The 23271-nt window shown below is 52.0% G+C and overlaps 10 protein-coding genes across 10 annotated transcripts; all 10 read right to left on the bottom strand.

Moving 5' to 3' along the window:
* Positions 1–57: 57 nt before the first annotated feature.
* On the bottom strand, positions 58–1539 carry DQ04_00041030 (hypothetical protein; the record flags this gene model as incomplete). Its single annotated transcript, XM_009307932.1, has 1 exon — positions 58–1539. One exon carries the CDS (start codon positions 1537–1539, stop codon positions 58–60), a length of 1482 nt encoding a protein of 493 aa, XP_009306207.1.
* Positions 1540–2169: 630 nt separating this feature from the next.
* Positions 2170–3750, bottom strand: DQ04_00041040 (hypothetical protein; the record flags this gene model as incomplete). Its single annotated transcript, XM_009307933.1, has 1 exon — positions 2170–3750. The coding sequence occupies one exon, from the start codon at positions 3748–3750 to the stop codon at positions 2170–2172; it is 1581 nt and encodes a 526-aa protein (XP_009306208.1).
* Positions 3751–4423: 673 nt separating this feature from the next.
* On the bottom strand, positions 4424–6076 carry DQ04_00041050 (hypothetical protein; the record flags this gene model as incomplete). The annotated part of the gene is made up of 1 exon (XM_009307934.1): positions 4424–6076. One exon carries the CDS (start codon positions 6074–6076, stop codon positions 4424–4426), a length of 1653 nt encoding a protein of 550 aa, XP_009306209.1.
* Positions 6077–6396: 320 nt separating this feature from the next.
* Positions 6397–7314, bottom strand: DQ04_00041060 (hypothetical protein; the record flags this gene model as incomplete). The annotated part of the gene is made up of 1 exon (XM_009307935.1): positions 6397–7314. One exon carries the CDS (start codon positions 7312–7314, stop codon positions 6397–6399), a length of 918 nt encoding a protein of 305 aa, XP_009306210.1.
* A 284-nt stretch (positions 7315–7598) lies between these two features.
* DQ04_00041070 (hypothetical protein) lies at positions 7599–10319 on the bottom strand (the record flags this gene model as incomplete). Its single annotated transcript, XM_009307936.1, has 1 exon — positions 7599–10319. One exon carries the CDS (start codon positions 10317–10319, stop codon positions 7599–7601), a length of 2721 nt encoding a protein of 906 aa, XP_009306211.1.
* Positions 10320–11034: 715 nt separating this feature from the next.
* DQ04_00041080 (putative arginine N-methyltransferase) lies at positions 11035–12177 on the bottom strand (the record flags this gene model as incomplete). The annotated part of the gene is made up of 1 exon (XM_009307937.1): positions 11035–12177. The coding sequence occupies one exon, from the start codon at positions 12175–12177 to the stop codon at positions 11035–11037; it is 1143 nt and encodes a 380-aa protein (XP_009306212.1).
* A 219-nt stretch (positions 12178–12396) lies between these two features.
* DQ04_00041090 (zinc-binding phosphatase) lies at positions 12397–16062 on the bottom strand (the record flags this gene model as incomplete). Its single annotated transcript, XM_009307938.1, has 1 exon — positions 12397–16062. The coding sequence occupies one exon, from the start codon at positions 16060–16062 to the stop codon at positions 12397–12399; it is 3666 nt and encodes a 1221-aa protein (XP_009306213.1).
* A 465-nt stretch (positions 16063–16527) lies between these two features.
* On the bottom strand, positions 16528–19671 carry DQ04_00041100 (putative DNA repair helicase; the record flags this gene model as incomplete). Its single annotated transcript, XM_009307939.1, has 1 exon — positions 16528–19671. One exon carries the CDS (start codon positions 19669–19671, stop codon positions 16528–16530), a length of 3144 nt encoding a protein of 1047 aa, XP_009306214.1.
* A 341-nt stretch (positions 19672–20012) lies between these two features.
* DQ04_00041110 (hypothetical protein) lies at positions 20013–21503 on the bottom strand (the record flags this gene model as incomplete). The annotated part of the gene is made up of 1 exon (XM_009307940.1): positions 20013–21503. One exon carries the CDS (start codon positions 21501–21503, stop codon positions 20013–20015), a length of 1491 nt encoding a protein of 496 aa, XP_009306215.1.
* Positions 21504–21908: 405 nt separating this feature from the next.
* On the bottom strand, positions 21909–22493 carry DQ04_00041120 (hypothetical protein; the record flags this gene model as incomplete). The annotated part of the gene is made up of 1 exon (XM_009307941.1): positions 21909–22493. The coding sequence occupies one exon, from the start codon at positions 22491–22493 to the stop codon at positions 21909–21911; it is 585 nt and encodes a 194-aa protein (XP_009306216.1).
* Positions 22494–23271: the final 778 nt, after the last annotated feature.

Below are 23271 nucleotides of genomic sequence, written 5' to 3' on the forward strand. Positions count from 1 at the left end.
ATTTATGTTCTTCCTTCAGAGAGACTGGAATGATCCACCGTTTTACTACCTGCGCCATTATTCAACACAATTAAAAATGCGCTTGCAGATCAACTCTACCGCCATATCAAAGCTTACAGACCCTCTTAGCTCGTAGAGAGGCGGCACATTTGATTCGTCCAATGATGACAAAAATTCCTCAAGTAGGTTTGGCGCATTGGTCTCATCGTATATCGACCGAAGAAGATAGTGCCCCTTGAAAAGTGGAGCTCCCTTGTTCTCTGCGAGGGCCATCAGCAGTCGGTAAATCTCCGGTTTAGACTTCCATTGCAATGCTTGCGTTTTTACGTACGATTGTGGCAATAACAGCTCTTGGAGATCCCAGTTTAGCATCACAATACCTTTCAACTTCCCGAGCCATGTGGGACACCATCGTTGCGGCCCAAATGCTTCTTCAATATGCACACCGTAACGGGAATTCATATTCCATAACACCATTTCACTATTGCGAACGAGCTGCTGAATATTGGAAGGGGAATAATTAAATCCATGAGCAGCCATTGCAAGGCTGGGGTTTGGACGCAGAGTCCCGATGATAGCACCAAGGCCCACGCTCGCAGACGCAGGAAGACCCATGAGAAGCGTTGTGGGTCCATCAGGTGGTTCTGTGTTAACAACAGTGTTTGCTAGAGCCAGATGAAAGTTCTCAAGACCCACAAGACGGAGGCGTGCCGAAGACATTGCGAGGCAGTGAAGAGCAAGGGTGGTTTTGCCGCTTCTTCTTGGGCCAAGGATCAGGACGGCATCACCATTCTCGTTGCAGAGAGCAGCGCCGTTCAACCAAATAGCACGATACATGGGCAACACAGCACTAGCATGCGCCAGCTGCACGAGCCGACTTATGTCATCGTTGGCAAACTCAGCGTCGCTAGGTTCTGTGGCGCCGAATACCCCCCACGAAGAGAGGAGGTCATTGGCAAAGTAAAAAGGTGACAATTCGCATGGAGGAAGTGTTACTTTCAGTTGTCTGGCCGTTACTAATGTCTGCGGCATACTGCCACTAGACAAGCCGACGTGCGCCGAGACCCGACGAGTGACGAATCCGTCTAGAAGTGACTGAGTGAGCCACCGTGTTGAATGTGGTACTGTGGCCTCATCGGCCTCCTCCCAGGCAGCATACGCTTCGCCATGACGCACTGCATCGGTAAAGTTTTCGACCTCAGCAATGAGAGAGTACGGGTAGCCGAGGGGTTTCGGCGGGCCGACGTGCAAGCATACCTCAGTGCTGGTGCGTCCACTCACTCTGCCCTCTGCAGGTGCCGGGTGGAAGTAACCAAAATACTCCAACTGACACCACCGGAGGAACTCCTCATGACTTGTTTCAAGCTTTATGGCAAGTGGCACATGGGACGCAGCAGGGACCTCACGTGAGACCAAAGGCAACCGTATTTCCCCTTCGTGAGGAGTTACTAACTGGCGCCGTAGTGTTTGGAAGCGTAGCTGCTGCCACTGGCGAGTAGCCGCGGCCGCCTTCTGCCTCACACTTCGCCCAATTGTCATGTGGCCTACGATGAAACAATAAATAGGGTATTTTTTTTGTTCCTGGAGAAGGAAAAACGGCTAAGGGAGAAACACAAAAACAAATCATTCTTCCAGCATGACACCAGACCACTGCTTATTTTAAAAAATCAAAAAATATTTGCCGGATTTTTTTCCCACAGGCTTAGACGGAAGAATTTATTAGGTCTACAACATGCTCGCAAGGGAAAAAAAAATCCCTGGGGGGAGAATACAGCGAAAACCATGGAAGGGACAACGTTTCGTTTGCAAATCTTCCCCTACATTTCCTTTGTTTCTGTATCTGGCTGGTTCGGCTTTATGCTTTCTCATTCCGCAGAGTGCTAATTTTTTATTCTCTCGATCAGTGGCACGCAAGACACCTTGAGTATGTGTATGCATACGTACTTCTCTCTCTCTCTCTCCATATATATATATAGGTAGATATGTACGTCATGAAATTCATATCAATCCGCAGCACACACAAACACACACAGACACCCCAAAGACACTGTTGCCTATGTACCACAGAGCAACAACAAGAAAACGGGAGCAGATCCAAAAAGAGCATTTCCTCGCTCTTCTTCATGAATCCCCCTCCCCAAAATAATTAAATAAATCCGTTGATATATACTATTGACCGACGTGAGTTGATGAATTTAGTCGTTGAATATTTGGAGCACGACGGCACATATTGGCCATTAGTTCCTCCTTTAATTTGTGCTCGCCGCACCGTTTTTCGTCATCGGTCTTTTCTTCCCATAAGGCGTAGATGAGTGAACCAATGGCAAGCAGGACCACCGCCAAAGCACTCATATACCACGGTGTGTAACCCTTCTCCAGGTCCCATTGTGGCACAATAATCAGAAGAAGGGCAGTTATGGGCGAGGAAAGCTGACCAATCATGGAGCACAATGTGACGCTGTATTGGTTAAGATACGCTGACCCGATATACGTGAAGACGAATCCCGTTGTGTACACCATGCAGAATAAATAATTCTTGTCACAATGGAAAATGCACCAAATTCCTTCAGTGAAATTTTCCCATGCGCCGCCCACGGAGTTGCTGCCGCCCCACCAAGGAAGGGCGTCCATGGGAAGAGTAAGCATGATCAAGAGAAATTGAATATTTGTCCCACCCGCCAACATCACAAGCTTCACAATTGTATCTGTTCCTTGCATGCGAAGAATGCCCGAAGACGAGGGTACATCCGAAACGTGATCCTCACCGACACCTTCGCAAGGCGTCTCATTGGTTTCATTGGGTTGGGAAGAAAGGGCACCACTGCTGTTCATGTCGAAGCTTCTTTCATGACCACCACCCGACTCTGGGGTTTCCAAGACACCTTCATGGTTGTGGTGTCTGTGTAGAAGGTGTGGCGCCTCAAATAGTGGATCATGTGTGAACTCAATCATATACAAACTCTGCCATATGTTCATCAGTACTGTTGGTGGCACGGAGAAGAAGAAGATCACACTCCACCATGCCTTATCCCCACCGTCTTCCTTGAATCCACGCGCAAACTGGTACGCGGAGGCCGCCACAACCCCACTAATAATGAGGGCAAACGATGTGATTACCCAGCCGTTGATGTACTTCCTGGGGTCCTTCAGGATCCACTTTGTGAAGCCTGCGGCATAGACTGGCACAACGCTCATGAAGAGGGCCTGCAACACCTCAGGTGTGTATGATGCCGCATATATCGCCATGGAACTGTTCACTGCATCCATGAGGCCAATGAGAAATATTAACCACCACCCCCGCACGCTCAAGGCAAACGTTAGTGAGGGTCTTCGCGCCACAATATATACCACCAGCATGACGAGAAAGAATATCCCGAAGAGCAAAGCGGAGACAGCCAAGGTTGTGAAATTCCCTGGTGCACCGTCTTTAGGAAAGTAGCGAAGCCAAAAGTTCAACCCAATGATCTGCATGGCATTACCGCTAGTCACCAAGATGATGAGGAGAAAAATCCAAGCAAGCTGCAGTGGGTGTGTAGCACGCACCTTCGTCACGAACTTCATGAACACCGCAACGGGTGAGGCGTACTGGTCTTCTGACAAAACGAGCCCTACGCCCGTGCCATAAAACGAACTGCCATTCCCCGAAGCCAAAAGGCTCTCTTGGATCTCAGAGCTGGCATGGTGTTGAAGAGTACCCTCTACAACATAATCACCATGGGGAAGAGGGATTTCCTGCTGTTTTGTAACCATCAATACAGATGGAACACCGCAAACGCCTACTACCTTTTGGTTCCAAAAAAAACAACAACGTGTATGTGCTACGAGAACACTACCTACGAATAGAGAAAAAATAAAACTTTGAATGTATACACACGCATACATGCATGTAGGCAAGTGGGCTCAGAGAAGCGACAACAGAAGAAACAAACAAACAAACAAACAAGGAAACACCACAACAAACAAGAAAAAAGAAGATTTGAAGGGCCTCCGCGACATTTTTGTACTCCACTCGGAGGCTCATATAGGCATAGAACAACACGCATGTCCCCAACGCAGTTTGTCAGTCAAGTTTGGGTGGTACTCCTACCAAACGTTGTGATGCTGAGGGTCGATCACAACCACAACCGCGCCCCATGATGTGTTTCGGCCACGAAAGCGACTGCGGCGTAGCACAAAATCCTGATCGTGCTCTGGCGTGAAAGACATAACATATGCCTTTACGCAACTAAGGTTCCCTCTCGCCACACAACATTCTTCCCTAATTCGAAAAACTACACACATTGAATTAATGAGTAGCTGACCTTCTCCATCTCTCACACATACACAAACACACACACTTACACAGACACAGGTAAACAAATTCCGCGTCTATATGTCCATGCATGCTTGTTGCATGGGCCTCATTTTCTAAGGAATGCCACAACTACCCCTGTGAAAGGCTATCAATTTGCTTGAGGAGTTGCACCACTTCGTGTGCAGTGGTCTTTGACTCCTGCTCCGACCCTACACCGGCCAAGAACTCATACCGCAACTTCAGGGCGAGGAGCCGCTCCAAAGAGGTATTACCGTAACTCTCGGCAAGTGCCTTCTCTGCTGAGGCAAAGAGACCAGTCGCGTACAAGTAATCCCGCATATCGGCATAGAGGGATGCCATTCCCAGGAGCGTCCATGCTGCCTTGGGATTTTGCTTTTGGTCAGGATAAAGGGCACGGTTGAGCTGAAGCGCTCGTTCAAGTGCATCACCCGCCCGCTTGCGGCCAACGTCAATCTTCATGGCGGCTGGCTCCCGCACGTCGGAAAATATGAGGTCAGATGACGCCACAACTGTAGCGAGAGGCGACATCGTGAATACCTGACGTGGGAGGAAGACAGGGGAATCACGATTCGACGTGCCTGGGAGCCGTGGGGCGTTTAGTAAAAACGTACCATAGCTTAGCATGCAAGAAGTGTACGCGTCGACTTCAAAGCGCCGCTCCTCAATATGATCCGTTGACATGATGCCGTCCGCATCCAGTGCTGTGTTGCAGGGGCCGGAATAAAACTTGGCAGCAGCCTCGAACTTCTCCAGGACATCCTTGTCAACTTCGTTGGGCTGGACAGACCAGTCGAATATACGTGCCGCCATTTCCGCCTGTGCAAGCATAAAAAGACCCAGCTCAGGCTCCTGCTTGCGAGCGACCAAGCCGTCTACGATCGGCTGCTTTCTTTGTAGAAACTCATGGACCGTTTTCGCCGCATTATCAATGTGCTCCCGGGCGTGTTCGAGGTGGCCCGTCATCGGAATCGTCAGAATCCCTTTGAGCAACAAAAGTTTTGGCACATTCCAGCGGAGATCGGGGCTCTTCGAAGCATGGGTGTCGGCCGCCTTGCGACTTAATCGTAGCAGCTCGTCAATACGGTCCATTACAATGGACAACGTGAGTTTTTCGCTGCTGCTGCCACCCAACCCCTCCATTTTCATCGACCACGCCCGAGTCTCAGTGCCCACTGTTTTGCCAGCACTATCTTGTTTTGCGTGGAATGGGACTTGATGCAGCGCACAGAAGGCACGAACAAAATGGGCGAGTATGACACAAGCCGTGTCTAATTGCTGCACGTCCGATTTATCCCAGGTGTCGTTAAAGTAAAGGAGACGCCCCGCCTGTTTGAGGATAAGGCGATGCACATCCACGTGTTGCGCATATTCGGAGCGTGGTAGATGCTCAACACCATTCAGAAGCTCAAATTTCGTCGCATACAATGGCCGCACAATATTCGCTGTGGCTGCGTTATCCACGCCACCGACATTCTCCATGATCTCCTCCCCACGGGCCAACAGCACGAGGGCCTTGTCACGAGATTTTTTCCACTCCAACGCCGTGGAGGCGTGAGGCGCCGACCATCGCCGTTCCATTCCGCTCGCGGCTGGCTGTAGCAACGCCACAGCATCCCGCAACTCCGGGATTCCTTGCGTCTGGAAGTGAACCCGTGGTTGGAATCGAGGGAAATAGAAGGCCAGGTCAGTTGAGTACACAAAATTTGTCGGGGCACATGTGTCAGCGATTGCTACTAGACGCCTGCCTGTGTAGCGAATCATATTCTTATCACCCCGTTTTTTTTTTAGATCTATTACCTGTGCCAGATCCTTTGTATGCTCCTCGCCTTGTGTGATGAACTGACAGATGCACTCCTCCTTGCGAGTGCAAAGGTCTCTCTTTTATAATTATCCTCCCTTTGAAGCATTGTGGAAAGACACACACGCAAAAAAAAAAAAAGAAATGACCATTAAACTTGACGGAGCCACGCATTTCATACGCATATTACTTTATACGTAAATCGTAGTGATTGCTCATTTCAACACGCATATACACAATATGCATACAAGAGTCTCTTCACGGCCAAATACCAGCCGATCGATTATTGCGTAAATCGCAGTTGCACCGCCTCTTCCGCATTGTCGCTGGCAACAGCAGCTTGATCGGCGTAGTCACGCTTGTGACCGCCTTTGATCGTGGCAACCTGCCCCTTGCGGATCAACTCTACGCGCTCCCAGAAGAGTTGTTCGTCACGTGAAAGCTCTCGCCACTGTTCCTGCCGGACAACATCTTCGTCAATACTACCCTCTGTCTTATTTTCAAACTGTATGAGTGCCGGAACATATAGCGGGTGTATGGAACCAATTGGCGTTGCTTCAGGGTCACAATCTTTTGCATCCAAGGCAGTAACACACGGCACTTCCTCTTCCCTTCGTCCAGCTGATGTTTCCGAGCTAATGAAGGCATCAGCATTTGCCGCGCACTGACTCTCGCCAGACTCTTGTTGCAGCATCTCAGCAGCACGTTGGTGTTTGCCAAATTGAACCAACTGCATCCACGGCGTTGCCGCCTCGTGTTTCAGAGCCTCGAACGCCAATGGTTGAAGTGTATTGGCGTCATCTTCGTACCAGTGTTTTAAGTTTGCCTGCGATTGCAACTGTTGATTGTGGGAGAGGCTTCGGTGAAGTGCTGCCTCTTTCGCCACGCGTATCTTACGTGTTGCATCCCACACCGCCGCCTTGACACTGTCAGCAAGCTTCTCAAGATCCAAGGCAGCTGTTGCGCCCCCATTGGTATTGCCTTCATCGTTCACAGGGAAAGGACCCTTACGATAGAACGGCTCCCACGTCGTTTTGTCAACGAGGCGTACGGCGAGCACCGTGCCATAGCCACTGCACACCACTTCCACGCCCCGGCAATGCCCGGAGAAACGACGCCGCACCAATTCGCGGTGGGAGCTCTCCAGCATCAAGCGATGCTTCAGCACACCTACGAGATTGTTGGTGTAGCGGAATGACATGACAACCGAAGTACACTCTGTTGAGACTCCCCTATCCTCTCACCTATAAACGCCCCTACGAAGTGGCCTACAAGATGACAATATATATATATAAAGAACAGAAACATGTCAACGGGGAAAAGGGGTTTCATAGAATATATGGGATGAAAGGGAAAATGAGTACAGAATACATCCCCACATGTACACATACCCAATCGCGCCAACCATACTAATGTGTGATACAAGTAAGAATGCATGTGTGTATGTCTGCGTTCGCAGGTGCGTTCCGAGGGGGGAAAAAAGCGTCATACTACCTGAAACTCAACAAGGAGACCAAAGTGGTCAGATGGAAATAGGTGGTCAGGGACTTCTTTGTCGCAGTCTACCTGCTTCGTAACTCCAAGCCCACGCACGGAAGTAGTGCCGACGAGCTCCGTGTGAATCGGCTGCAAGTGACGCGATGAAAACAGCACGCGATCCGCGCGACCGAAAAACTCTCGCTCGATAATCTGAGCTGCGTACAGATTTCGGGTTCCGTCAATGGTATACCCCTCTGTGCCCCTGTCCTCTGGATGCAGTAGCTCCCAGGTGTCCTTGAAGCCCAGTTCGGGTGGAAACGTGAAACAATTCTTTGCACAGTCGTTGAAGTCACCCATGATAATCGCACCTGTCGGCACACCACTACTACAAGAACGGGTCCGCATCCGCTTGGTGAGATTTTCAAGTTGTGTCGTGCGGTTGCTAATGTTGTTCTGACTGTACGGCGCGAGCAGGTGCATTGAACCAATCGTCACGGGGACACTCTTGGAGACCGTGATGGTGACTTCTGGCATCACACTTGTGTGGCCCGAGAAAGCGGGAACGTTGGCGTGATGCACAGCCTCCACGCAGAGATGCCGTTTGACTAGCATCATGACTCCCCAAGGGCGGATGGCATGACTGTCCTCGCTGCACGAGAGAGCGTAGCGCCCCCGTACCCACGGCTGCTCCGCAAGATACTTCCACCAGGCCGGCTCCACCTCCTGCATGCCAATCACGTCCGCATCGAGGGCCTCCAGCGTCTTGGCAAGCGCGACGTAACGCGTCGGTGTACACCAGTCAATCCCCTCGCGACCCAACGGGGTGCGCTCGCCGCTGTGCCGGCCGAACTGCACGTTCCACGTAACCACACGCAACGTCGAGAGTTCCCCCGGAGAGGGTGTGGCGTTTGGCGCATGCAACTCCCTACACGGCGTCTCGCGCCAACCGCCGTCTTTTTCTGAGACAGTGGTGGTGTACACAAATAGCGTGTCCTTTGCAGCTACACCAGTGGCGTCCAACACGCGCGACGCTGCCGCCGACGACCCCACACCGGTACGGTATCGCACGTCAAGCGCCGCTGCACGCATGCCCAAGTTAATGCTCTTGTATGCCCACCCCGCTGGCGGTCCACGGGAGCCCGGCATGCGCACGAAATAATGCGATGGGTAGTGCTGCAGCGCTGGGTGCTCCTTGACGCCGCCACCATCATCACCCGAATCACTGCCAGATAATACCTGCAGGATGCTCCGTGACTTTCTGAGCGCCTCAAGGACGTTTTTCGTGCCTACAATGTCTTCTGCGATGCCCGCAGGTAGTGTGTGGCCTTTTGTGAAAACAGGAATAATCTGCTCAATCATCTCCGCCTTGGGAGCACTCAAAAGTAGCGCCTCCATTCCTGTCAAAGCAAATGTACAGTCGACAGATGCTGACATGCCCGAAGAAGCAACTGAAGCAGCAGGCACTGACTCCTTGTCACCCACAGTCATTGTCTTCGCCTCAGCCTGTGCTGCAGCGAGATGCTTAAGATGTCCGATAAAGCGCTCAAGCAAAATTTTAGGAGGTTTCTCTGGGACATTATCGTTGTCATCCGGGGTCCAGCGATAGTTCTTTATACCCCCATTACAGATCATCTCGTGGGTCTGCAGAAGGACTTCAAGATAATCAGCGGATTGTCTGCACGGCCGAGGCGATGGCACCGTCTTGCGTAGTGCACGTGTCATCACCCTCTTAAGCACGGTAGGGCGAAGCAACAAAGATGGGCAGTTCGGTATGTCTTCGAAAAGGTTTCCACTACCAGCTCCTGCAGCCTCCTCCGCAGTGTAGGCTTCCATTAAGTCCTTAAAGTTGACACCTAGACCGCTTAGATCTGTCGCACTGATGCCGTTTGCCATCAGGTATAAGAATACAATGTCAGTTCGTACCGACGCGAGACGCCTCTGCAACTCTTGACGTGCAACATCCTGGCCCCCGGCGACACCAGCCTCACCCTTTAACAAGTGATCCATGGCAAGCCACTCAAGAGACTCACTTAGGGAAAGAGACTTCAACTCGCCCTGCTGCAGTGTCACAGTGGTGATGTTGTGGAACGGCGTGGCACCGAGAGCGGAGAGGAACAAATCGGTCCCCCCAATGAGACAAAAGGTGTCATTGACAGTAACCTCCGCCGGCCCCGATGGTGTAGAGGAAGGAGTAGAAGAGATGGCACCATCTGGCAGTGAACGTGTAGCGAGATCGAGCATCCACGCCGACATTTTGCCCTCTACTGGGCCAGGAACGGCAGCACCGCTCACAACAAACTCCCTCGGCGGCGTGCGTAGGTCAACGGCAACATGGCGCAGCTTCTCCTCCAGCAGGTACACCATCGGCGAGGCGGCACTACGGTAGAACTTCCCCTCGAACTTCTTTCCCGGGTAGAGTCGCATGTGCCGCACCTTCCATAGCGGCTCACTGCCATCAAAGAATATCGCAAGTGACTTCTTTGGCTGAATGCGGCGCAGAATGACGTTTGTGATCTGCCGGTGGAGAATCTTGACGGACTCCGCGTCACGCTCCTGTCCAATGAGATCGCGCGTCAGACGACCTGCGGCGCCCGCAAGGTTGCCGACATCAATGGCGACATGATCGAAGTTCCAACCGCTGCGATTGAGGATGTTGTTGAACTCGTCCGCTATCTTCGACGATGTCCGGTAGTCAGCAGACCATAATAGACGACAGCGATGTAACATTTGGACGTGTGTGAATCTTTACGCCCTTCTCTGTAATGAAAACAAGACGGACGCGAGGCTGGAATCTTTTCCCCTCGTCCTCCTCCTCCTTCTCTTATTCCGATTCCCTCTCTCTCTCTCTCTCTTCTGTGATTTATCTGTGGGTGCAAACCCTGGCGTGTGTATGTATATGCGTGCCTTCGCGCTGAGCGCCCCGCCCGTGTTATTTTCTCTCTCTCTCTCTCTGCAACACGCAGAAAAAAGACACCAGCAGCAAACAAACAAACAAACAAACCAAAAAACAAAAGGAAAAACAACAACAACCAAAACACAGAAAATACAAAAGGCCAAGGAATAGGGCAAATGGCACCCATCAGAATACACAGCTCTCCCTCCCTTCCGTCTCACTGGATCTGTCTGCAGGGGACCTTATGTGTCTTACGCATGATTACACTTTCACATCTTCGCAATTCACGCAATAAGCGAACACACGGAAGAACAATACAACCGCAGGGAACCTTCTTTTTTTTTCTCCGTTTAAAAATTGCTTGTTGTCTCCCTTGTTCTCCTTTTCTTCGAGTGAATTTCTGTAACATGCTCTCCCAATCTCCCTCTGTTTTAGTGAATGTGTATGAAATCGGCCACTCGCTGTCGCTTGGCAACGGAAGAAAGAGCCAACTCTGCTTATTCGCGCGTTAAATGCATGACCCGCACCTGGCTTCAGACGCCAAGGATGTTAGTAGCGCTGGTAAATGTACGAGCCAGTCGTCTCCATCGCCACGACGCCTCCTTCCGTTCGCGCCGTCACCTCAACCGCCGTCACCCCCCGCTCACTGTCCAGCACACGCACGCGCAGCTCCCCCGAGAGCGTCTCCCCACACTTCAGCGGCAGCGGCTGGTGCAGCCCAACGCTTGTCTCCGTCCAGGGGTTACTGCCGCCGGGGCGGATGCCAATTACGAAGTTGGCACCAGGGTCATGCGGATTCGTGAAAGTGGCATCCACAAAGAACGTCAGGTAGTTCACGGTTGCGTCGCGTGTGACCCGCACGCTAAACGGGACGGTGAAGCCATTGTCATGTGCCTCGCCCTCTCCTGGCGCCTTCAGGTTATTGATGTTGACGGTATGCGCAAGACAGGTGCTCGTCACAATGTTTCCAGCAGGGATACTGCACGTTTCCACCTCTTGCCGCACAAGCGCCTTCATCGGCTCCATCGTAAAGCCGTACACATTGCTCCAGTACTCAACCGTGTCGAGGTGGAAGGCATAGTCGCTTACACCGAGAATGTGCACAGAGGAGCTGTCGGGGCACATCACACCGTTCTCTGCGAGGAGGTTGTCGCGCGCATAGCACGCGTCATCAAGCAGAGGATCGTTCACCAAGAAAGTGCCCATCCACTCGCACAGAACAATATCGAACTTCTGCACGGGAAATGATGCCATCGTCTCACGCAGAGATCCACGGAAGAAACTAATGTTCTGCAGTCCATTCTGCTCCGCCACCACCCGTGCCGCGTCGACAATGGCGGAGTGGTCAATCGCTACAACGACCGATGCCAGACTACGCGCCGCCATCATGGAGATGAGACCCATTCCACACCCGAGATGCAGAAGTGACTTACCCTTGATGCCCTTCAGTATGGACTGGTAGGCACGCAGACGAATCCGATCATGGATGGCATGAACATTGCTGGATATGCGGGCCGTGGGATCGCCGTAGAGACTCTTCGAGGTTGCCGTCTTCTCGTTTTCAGTCGCGAGTAGCGATTCATTTGCGATGATTCGCTTTACTGGCTGCTTCTTGCCCGCTGCGTTGTTGTTCGACTTCTTCTGTTGGCCTTGGCCAGAAGTGTATGGTGGCGGATTCGTCTTTGGGGGCATGCTATTTTTTTCCTTTCCTTATCTGCCTCCCGGTGACACTGTTTGGTGGTGTGCTTTCTTTAAAAGAGGAGGGAGCAACATCAACAAGGAGACCGAATCGCAGTTCTCAAGGAACCATACAAACAATGGCATACGCGCACACTCAATATCGCCATCATCTAGTTTTCTATGTTATTTGTCTTTCTCTTGCTCTTACTGCACTTCTCATGCCATTTCGCGTTACAACTTGCGCTGTGAAGTGGTTAAATGGTGAATCACCTTACTGTAGCAGATGCTACAGATGCGCACCGCGTGGGTGGCGTCGCGCTCCTCATAAAGGCATATCAACCAAGGTGGTAACCGCAGAAACCGTCCCCCACAACGCGAACACACTGCGCGGCCGCAGTGTCGACAGGCATGCCGACGAAAGAAGAACGTAAATGGTGCCGCACACACCTCACACGACTTGGACTTTGAACGAGTCATGTAATTCTCTTTCTCAATGCGGTGCGGCATGCTGCTGTCACTGCAGCTACCACAGCCACAGGATAATACAAAAGGACGTTTTACATCCATTGGACTGCAATTGACAGGGTAGGAGAACCCGGTTTCTCTGCTGCCGCTTCTCTCGCTTACAGAGTCAGCCCCTTCCACAGATAACATTGCAGTTAGACTAGAGGTGGTGGTAATACCGAGCGGTGCTGCCAGCAAGGTGTGTTCATCGCCGGGGCGAAGAAGAGGTGTGATTGGAGGGGCTGCTCCACCAGCACTCTTGCCATCGTAGTTGAGATTGGGGAGCCCTCCGCACGCACGCGCAGCATGGGAGGTAATGAAAATGCGTTTTCGAAACATGGTGCGCAAACGATACTTCTTGGTGTTCTTCTTCCCCTCCCCCTGGCCCCCCTCTGTAGTTTCCCTCCGTGTCGTTACGGTGTGCCAGAGCCAACTGTCAATGAGCGGGACCAGGTGCTCCAAACCGGGGCATACAACATTGTTGCCTCCCGCCATATCTGCGAAGCTGTAGCAGCAATACAACGATTGCCAGAAGCGGTAGCGACAACTCATAAAGTTCGGTACAAGACGGTGGGTCAGATATTTGCTTCGCAGTGGAGCGGGGGTTGTTGTTGATTCGCGCGCCATGTGTGCCTCTGGGTGAATGTAAAATGGGTTCAACAGCTTCTCCTGTGCAGGAACACACGCCGAGTCTTCACGCTCATTGCGCACGAGCTCTTCAACTTCACCCCAGAATGACGCTGTGTGGCGTGTTACGCCACCGTGACGGTAGCGGGAGCGGTGACAATTGTACAAAAAAGTGCCGAACCGACAACTGTACACTTCGTCGAGTATATATTGCAAGAAACGTGGCGTAAACTCAAATTCACTCGGAAAAAGACAAAACAGCTGATACACTGCGTCAATAAACTGCACAAACACAGGGGAAACTTGTGTGCTTTTACCGTGATTATGAGTCGCCGANCTCCCGCTGCCCAGTGACGCCTGCCCACTAACTGTCCTCGTTGCTGCAACTGAAGGTGAGTTGCCATCTTCACCAGCGGCGGCCATTCTGACGGAGCCGTCACCTGATCGGTTGTTTGCGCACCGATCACCAAACCGATGGCCCAACTCCAGCCACTCACGCATGATGAGAATGCAGAACCCTTCAACGGTGCGGTAGTACCCATCCATCTGCAGCATGGCAAGTGAGACTACCTGCGAGGTGCGATCCCATCCATCCGTACAGTGCACCAACACACTGTCACCCGCAACGATTTTCTCCGCCACGAACCAGGAGGACCAGATAATCTTGACAATCATCTCCGGCCATCCTGTTCCATCGAGCTTCGTCCAGAAATGGCTCCCTGGGACCTTGTTGTCTGCCACACGCACCGCATCATTGCGCTGAACAGTCACACACAGCTTCGCTAACTTGGTGAAAGTAGCACGCACGGCATGAATATTGTCTAGGCCTAAGAAGTGAATTTCTGCACGGTTATAATTGCGCACTATCTCATATCCTCCGCCCGTCGGAAAGTTCGCTGCTGCCACTGCACGAGAGCGGCAATCGATAAAATGCAGTCGCCCTTTCTCCGACTCCGTATGTCTAAAATCCGTGATGTCATTATCCTCACGAAAAGGTAATGGTGGCCGTGTCTTTTTACCTCGTGAAGAGCCAGGCGCAATCATGCTGTCGCAGGAGGAAGTATCGCGGTCAAACGTCAACTCCAAACCCGGTTGTGTATCATTCGTCTTGCCTACGCCAGTAGAGATCCAATCCCCACCACTTTCCTTCGTACTAGCGAGAAGACTCCGTTGTCTTTTCGGTACCCTGTCCGCCTTTACCACTTTTTGGGAGGGTTCACTCAACCCTCGTTGCGCTCCATTGCTTGGTTGCTGGAAGGCCGGAGTTAGGAAGCTGCAAAACAGCGCGTCAGCATAACTTGACATGTGGCTACCAGAACTAGGCTGAGCCGCTCTAGAAAGTGTTGCACCCGTCTCAAGATGAATCCACGAAATACTTGGAATGCGGCCATTGTGTCGGTACTGTGCAACGCGCTCTGCGAGATCCACCGTGACACGGCGAGGGACAATAATGCTGAACGGATATGTACTAAAGAGATCCGCCCGCGAAAGAGGGATTATGTGAAACCAATCCGAAATGTCCACTCCTAATTCAGGTTTGAAAGCAACAGTCACATTGCTACCATTTTTTGTCCTTCTATGTTGTGAAGAATTCTGTTCTTGTTGTTTTTGCTCCAGCAGCTGTGGAAGATGTGTCATACGGTTAAATTCCTCTTCAAGATTGTAGGCATACCACGCCGAGTCGTACTGGTTGCCGCCATCGATAATGCTGCATCGGCCCACATTGTTATTTGTTCCTCTTATTACCCTCAACCGAGTCTCGGCCTCCAGTTGTTGCATCTCTTTACAAGAGGACTTCCAGTAGCTCTTGTTTGATGCTCCTCCCTGACCTGACATATCATCGCACATTGGAAAACTGGTGCCGTGATGCATTTGCAATCGGTGATGCTCTTCAGAAATGGCACGTGGGACCAACTCGGCAACGCCACTTCTAGGCATCACTTCCAGCATGGAAAGAAAGGGCCGTGCAGCAGGAGAGAGGCCGTCTGCTTCTTCCAAGTGGAGCCCCATCGGCTCAGAAGAAGTCACTGTGGCCTTCGCGCAGCCGCAGCTCTCTCCTTCTCTTGCCGCATAGTTTGAAATTCCCACTTCTACCGCCTTACCTGCATCGCTTCCTCTGCAGATGTCGAGCGACCGAGTAACAACTCGGCTTTCAGAGGCATTCATGAACCCCCTTTCGTCCACGCCATCCTCGTCAGCAGAAGCACCTTCGTCCCGAAGAACCACACCCGTGTTGCTTAGAGAAGACTTCCGCTTCTCCTCTGCGTGTGTGTTCGCAGCACACAAGCGCTTCAGGGCCGAAAAGTACGCAAAGGCAAAGAGGTCGTTCGTATTTCGCGGTAACGCCTTTTGAATGGCCTGCAGTACCCTCAAAAGGACCTCGGAGGAGTTCACCACACCCACCACACCATTCGCTGTAGTGCACGGCGACCCCACCTCTGTGACATTAGCGGCCGTGTTGTACATCGCGTTGAGTGCGACGAGGCGGAAGGCCAGTGTCATCTTGCCTTTCACCGCGAGCCACGCGCAGTCGCCAGTGCGGTGGTGTCGCACACTCTCAATCGCCGTGAGCGGGAGCTCCACGGGCTTGTGGCTTTTCGTCACGATGTGGCGGACGCGCAGGCGGTAGTTGGACACAATTACGGAGACGCACGACTCTGGGGACAGGGACGACAGGCCCAGAGCGCCGCCACTGGCGGAATATGGTGCCAGGTAGAGAGGANCAAAGGGGGTGATGTAAAGCGTCTGCTCGCCGCACAACGCCATCGCACGTAAAGGAGGGAATTAAACCACAAGAAAATCCTTTTTTTTTTTACAGGCAAAAACCCCGCCCCATCAACAAAAAGAAATCAGCCAACACAGAATAGAAATGCACCGACGAGAAGTGCGTCACAAGGGCAACCAAATATTATATATGGAGTGCAGAGAAGTGCCTAGACTTGCCTAACTCACCCCACCACCTGCTCATTATTTTGTGTGTGTATATGTGTGCGTGGCAAACAACGCAAGGGAGGAAAAGAAAGAAAGAAAAAAATATCTTCTGGACCTGGCTTTGACGGCATTATTTCACAACAGGCAACATTTGTGCAGGACAACGAGGGTGGAGCACAGAACAACGACATCCGCAACCAAGAGGTTTGATGCATGAAGCTTTTACACACCCTCCCTCCTCCTTTCTTTTTTGTAGTTTGTGCTCACACTCATCAGAAGCAGCGCAACATATACCTGCCGCTAGTGCTTCTGCTGCTGCTGCTGCCGTCGTGACACAAAGAAGTCTCTCACGCCTCTGAAACACTCACCAAAGTTGTGCGCCACCCGCACGGAGGGATGCATCCACGACGCGATGCGGCGCCGCACGTCAGCCCGCTCTCCGTACCGTACATCCATGAGAATTACAACTGCGTAGTCACCGGCGTGGCGAATACAACGACCGATGCTCTGATTTACAGAGCGCATACAGAGATCCGTGAAGAGGCCCCACTGCGCCGGCGAGGAGAACGGCATAAGAGCGTCATCCCCAACCACGTCGGCGTCTGCACTCAACGCAACGCCAGAGGTGCCGGCTGTAGATGCGGCTCTCGAGGGTGACGGCGTCTCCAGGCGTGTCCTGGCGATGTGCTTCAGATACAGCTGCAGCTCCACATCGCTGGGGTTCGCGTACGGAAGCCCCACCACTATCACTGCACGGCCGAGGTCGTCGTTGAAGTTGATTCCCTCCGACAGCTTGCCGCCCATGACGGCTAGCAGCATTGCACCACCCGTTCCGCCCGCACGGATCCACCCCGCGTACTCCTCCAGCATTGCGTCCACCGTATTCGCCTCAGAGCTAACACCACCACCACCACCACTACCACCTCCAGCAGCAGCAGCAGCAGTAGTAGTAGAAGAAGCTGTTACACGGCCAGGTTCACGGAAGACGCGTTTAACGGCATTAATCTTGTCGTACAACCCAGAACTCTGCAGGAGCGCCACAAAGAGATCCTGCATCTCATACGAGGTGAAAAAGACAATCATGCCAGCCGGAATGACACGGGAGAAGTTTAGAAGAGCTGCCCCAACTTCCTCAAAGTGGCGCTGCCACTGCCCACGTGTTGTGTGCTGCAGTTCCACGCGCTGACCACTGGGACCGACCCCTAATGCAAATACCGCAAAAGATGACGACGGCACGACATGGCCCTCCTCCGTGAATCGGACCTTTTTCACGGCCGGTGCCTGTCTCTGTTCCTCCTCTCCAGCAACAACATCTTTGCTGTTAGCATCCCCCGCGTGTGTCTTGCATGACAGCGAATTGGTTTGTTTGAAGAGCGGGTCACATGTGAGAGCCAGTGGCTTCATTGTTCCTCCGGCAAGCACCGCCGCCTGAGCTTGCTGCAGCACCGGAAAAAGCGTGTGCGTTCCAGGCTCCAGTTGCAGCAACTGAAGCATGGGGGCACCCTCTTTCTCTTTCTTACCCTTCTCAATGGCCGATCGCCGTAACACAACGCGTGTGCACTCATCTGAGCGAGCATACCACTGTAGAAAGGAGTCAAAACGGCGCAACGCACTTGTCACAGCCATGCGATCGCGCACCAACGACAAGAAGGCGCTCTCACCCTGATCATTGTCTGGTTTGTTATTACTTTTGTTGCTTATGCACGACTTATCCGTCTCATTACCCTCTGTCCATTTTGTTATTGCAGCACGTATATGCCGCTGCTTCTGCGACTGCTGTCGCTGCTGTTGTTGTTCCTCATTCAATGAAAGAAACGCCACCAAGCCGTGCAACTTGGGCAGCAGTCGGCTTTCGCTTAAGAATGCAAGGAACCGATACACATTCACCGTGTCCACACCGGCGTCAAAGAGAAAAGACGAAAAATCACACACATTGGCACCAAAATTGCTACTCTCGGCGGTTGTAGATGATTTTTCCTTTACGTAGTGCACCAGCTTATCGACAAATGCCACCATCTCACGAATACGCTGCTTGTTGCGCGTGAGGAGTCTTTCTTCGTACCGCGTGTTATACCCGTTGAGTAGAGCACGCACAAGCGACAGGTCTGTGGCTGTCAGTGCAGCTGATGTGGCGCTGCGGCAGTACTCAACGATGTTATGCGCCTCATCCACAACAATCACGTCATCAGAAAAACAAGGAGGAAGTGGTGGTGCCTTCTTTCGGGGTCGGTGAACATGAGACGACGAAGCGGTAACCACCGCAGAAGGACTTCTTGCTTCCTCGTTTTCTTCCTCCATTTCAGCCGTCGCATGTTCGTTTGTTGCTGTCCCCGCGAGCAATGCGTGCCGCATTTCCGGCGAGACCAGATAGCTGTAAGGGATGAGCACAACATCCGCTCCTCGAATCATTTCACGTGTAACGAGAAATGGACACGCACCTACACGTCGCCCGAGGTCCCGCATCTCTGAAAGTTGACGCGGTGCAATGTCCACATAGTCCCGTAGGATGTTCAGTCTCTCTCGCTGACAATAGCCGCAGCCGTTTCCGCTGTTGCCCGCGAAAATGTTGTCCTCTATGTCTCGGAGTGATGATCCCTGGCTCCTTTGCAGCTTGCGTGCCGCCCGGCCTTCTTTGGAGTACTCGTACTTCATTGCCTCCAGGCACAGTTCGTTCAGGCGTTCATTACTGCCACCGGCAGCAGCCTTCACTGAAGCATTCAGACACAAATGCTGTCGCCCAGCCACATGAACATAACGCAGTGTATGGGGTTCCTCATCAGGACTCGCCGTCTGTTTCTCGCCAATCACAACATGTGGTCGGCGGCGCACTGGATGCTGCGCAAACACCGTTCGATGCAGTTCCTCGTTAAGTTGCTGCAGCTGCGTGTGTGTGCGACTGGAGAAATACACTTTTGGCTTCCGCAACGCCTGCCACACTGTGTCCTCTTCTCCGTTTTCTTCTTCGTCATCGCTGTTGACTAGGGAAGAGCATGCAGAAGACGACGAGCTCGACATCACAGCTGTGTACAGCGACCGCTCACCCGCCTCCTCACCAGCGTCCTGCTCCACCAAGAAGGCGTCTTGTTCGTCAGGGGCATTCGCCACCCCCCTCCTCCCCCTCTTCCTGTACCCCCGGTGCTCTCGCTGCCTTTTTTGACCGCGACCGACTTCAGGTGTTGCCTCTGCCCTTTCTCCCGTGGGCAGTTGATGTTGTTGCGGCTGCTGTGACGGCTTCGCGTCCTCCACCTGTGCTGCGATCACTGGCTCAAATATGTGGGACAGCACGCTGTTGAGAAGCACCTGCGTCTTACCAGTTCCCGTGGGCGACTCGAGCACCACAACGTCACCCGCCGCCAAGCCACCGCGTATAGCTGCCATGGCGTGTAGCTGCAGCGGGTACGGCTCAAAGGGGAAGGGGACCCTGAAAGGCCCAGCATCGTACATTTGCCTTAACACAACGCACTCAAAATAACGCCTCTATGCAAACCGGTAAACGATTGTGACGCGAGGAAAGAAAGATTACAATATTTCACACGCTTCAGTTATGAAACAGCTCCAGGAATATCCAGTACACAACAAACGAATCATCATAAGCAGAGAAAAAAAGACCCCCCAAAAATCAGCGGAGGAACGCCCCATAGGGGGATAAAGGATTAACTACATGATAAAAAAGCGGCCACGGAAAAAGTTAGATCCGACCATACCGATCAAAAAAGAAAAACGAAAAAACAAAACTATATATATATATATATATATATANAAAAAAAAAATGAAGTGTAACCACATCATTTACGAAGTATCATTTCCTCCACGGGATCCCCGTTTGTGTATGCGGGAACGATACCACACGTGGTTGGCGCACCACTTCGCGCCTGAGCCACATACCGTGCTTCTTCGGGCCCCTTGGCGTAGTCGTGCAGGTAGGGATAGGAGCTGTACATGTTATTTGGCAAAGCCTTCCGTTCTTCACTCATGGTGTCGTACACACATGGAAATTTGGAGCAGTGGTTTCGCTCATCGATAGTGCTTGACAACAGCAAGGCACTATCGTCATTAATGGTGCCTTTGGCGCGGGCCCCAGGAAAGTCCACCGAGAATACGCAGCAACTTTTTACAAACGAAGTTGCGACGTTCACGAGGGGCTGCTCGTACATCACATACCTCTTTTGTTTTTTCCATGGGATAAGCGGGGAGAAGGCGCAGCGATACGCATCACCGCCGCTATCACCATCATCCTCCAGCACCGAGTACGGAATGAGTGGTGAGCAATGGAAGAAAGCCACAAATGCCTTTTCTTCCCCAGGGTGTATATTCTCTTGGAATATAAAAGGCTCTCCGAGATTTGCTCGGCGAACAGCAACTGTATCCTCCGGTTTAATCTCCACGACGTTTGTTAACCGAACACGTGTTTCGTGCAATGTTTCGTGAGTGTCGTTGAGAACCTTCACATTTACACAAATTGTACTGCTGTTTGCACCTTCAATACCACTAGCAGCCGCAACGCTGTCCATATCCTGTACAAAAATTGTTGGTTCCNAAATTGTACTGCTGTTTGCACCTTCAATACCACTAGCAGCCGCAACGCTGTCCATATCCTGTACAAAAATTGTTGGTTCCAGTGATGCCTCAGTAATAATAACCTGTCCCGCTCTAGGGCAGCAGAAACAACTTAAGCACGAAAAACTGTGCAGCTGTGCGTGTGACACCAAAGACGTTTTATTACCCTCGCCCATACGCTGCTCGTACAATGTGCGCGGAATTGCAGACAGCAGATAGATTTTCTTGACGCATTCTGCATCCAGGCCAAAAGGAATATCAACGTATGCCTTCACTGTATACGTCATGCGCGCCTCACCGCCATCCTGTTTGCAACGCACCTCAAAACTTGGTGGAAGAAAGGCAGGTAACTCCAACTCAAACGGATACCTGTAAACACCCACTTGAAGCCGCTGCATGGAAGTCATTATCTCCCCGTCTTCATCATCGACATCATTTAGTAGAAGTGGCGCCCTATCCATGCGCTCACCGCCGCACGAGTCACCCGCCAGAGTGTACACCTTGTCGTAGTGCACACGCGAGGCGAAATTGAGCGACAAGCCAGACCGAACTTTGGCGTACTCCTCCCCGCGAATGCGCAATCGAACGCCACGCCAAGAGACGTCCTTCTTTACTACCACCTCCACAATTCCGGAAAGGACGTCACCAGGCACGTACTCCGTGGACTGTGCATGCAGAGTGAGTCCAATGCCGATGTTGCTCCGCTCCAATAGACCCATAGTGCCAGGAATAGAATGTCTGCAGCCAAGCCAATGGAATTGAACAAAAAGACAAAGAATCAAACAAATAAAGAGAAATTTTTGTTCTTGTGTGGAAACAGCAGCAGCAGCAGCAAGACAAGACACAGCAGCAAGCAAATTCGCACAAGGGCTTTCAAAACACCATTTTCTTTCTGTTTTTATAATGTTTTTCCAAGCAGCCCTTTTCACCAACTCCGGAGCTGGCTCTCTCTCTCTCGCTGCGTCATACACGGGTATTTATTCGCATAACGTTATGAAAAAGATTTAACTGACACACCTCACGCATCGCCGCCTCCCTCGCTCCATCCCCTCTCTTCACCTCCACTCCCTCCCAGTAGGTCCTTTTCACACGTCTCCTTGCTTTGCTCCTCTTCCACCACTTCCTCAGCGCCTCTTTGAAGTGCTCTTTGCTGTCACTTCACTACCGCCTTTCTTGCCTCCCTCGGCCTTTACACGTGTCGCTCGAACCGGCTCCTCGCCGTTTTCAATCGCCTCTACCACACGCTTCCGCTCCTCTCGTTTCTTTTCCTCCCGTCCAGTGTGGAGTCGCTCTGCGTCCATCAGAAGTGCCGCATTCTTCGCAGCTGTTTTAAACGTCTGGCCGTACTCTTCGCGGGTGCGCTGCAGCTGTTTGCCCATCTTGCTACGGAGGTCCACACCGTCAATGTGACTCTCCTCGACCCCGTTAGGCACACTCACGCCGGCGCTGTTGCTCTCGTTGTCACGGCTAGCCAACAACACCTCATCAATTGGCCCAATGGGAGTGTTGTCATCGTTCAGCAGCCAGTAGCAACCTGATGTCGATGGGGTGGCAGAGTGCAGCCGCCAGCTCTTCACTGCCTGTTTACTACGGTCATTGCCGCTGTTCCGATTAGGAAAGACGCGAACCCGCTGCTCATCCACCGACACCTGAATTGCAGTGGCGGCAACGGCCGGAGCGTCACAGCTGATGAACTTTACTAGCTTCATTTCACGATGGCGCTCTACTTTGCTCAGCTACACCTCTTTCTTCCCCGTTCTTCGGTCCTTCGAGCAGTCCAGCGTTCCCTCCTCAGTATCTTCTATACATCCGCATACGCACACCCACACAGCGAGAGAGAAAGAGTGTGTGTGTGTGAGAGAGAGAGAGCAATAAACAAGGAAAGAGACAGAGACTGGACATTTGTTTTCGTTAGTCAGTTCTACCGTGTTTTTACAAACAATACGGCTCGCAGGTGCAGCAGCACGAAGGGGCAGCTCGGCACTGCCATCGGCGCGGCATATTGTCCGGGGGCGACGGAAGGAGAGATGAATGCATCGCCATTCCAGAAGTGTGCAAAACACATAGGCATCCATGAGCAAGAAACAACAACAACAACAAAAAAAAAAGACAATGGTGCGTGCTGTGCATTGGCCAATTTGAGGGGTGCGTGTGCACAGATGCGGTGCGCGCAGCACCACGCCATTCACGCCGCCCGGCTTTGCGGCACACAGCGAGCACCAGCAACACCATACACACAGCACACATGAAAACGAAAAAAGAAAAAGAAAAAAGAAAAGGAAAAAAAAAAAGCAAACTAACATGGATGAACTACTCATTTCTTTCCTGGATTCACTCTCCCACATTCACGCACGGAGTTCCCACTTACCACATTCTCTTCCTCACACCGCACTTCCAGGCATTTCTCCGTGGCCGCGTGCGGGGCGCCGCCACCCACTCACTCGACCCCGCCGCGCAGTCACACATCGCCTCACTCGAGGGGACCTT

The sequence above is a fragment of the Trypanosoma grayi genome (assembly GCF_000691245.1).
Source record: "Trypanosoma grayi strain ANR4 Tgr_4_V1, whole genome shotgun sequence".
Taxonomy (NCBI): Eukaryota; Euglenozoa; class Kinetoplastea; order Trypanosomatida; family Trypanosomatidae; genus Trypanosoma; species Trypanosoma grayi.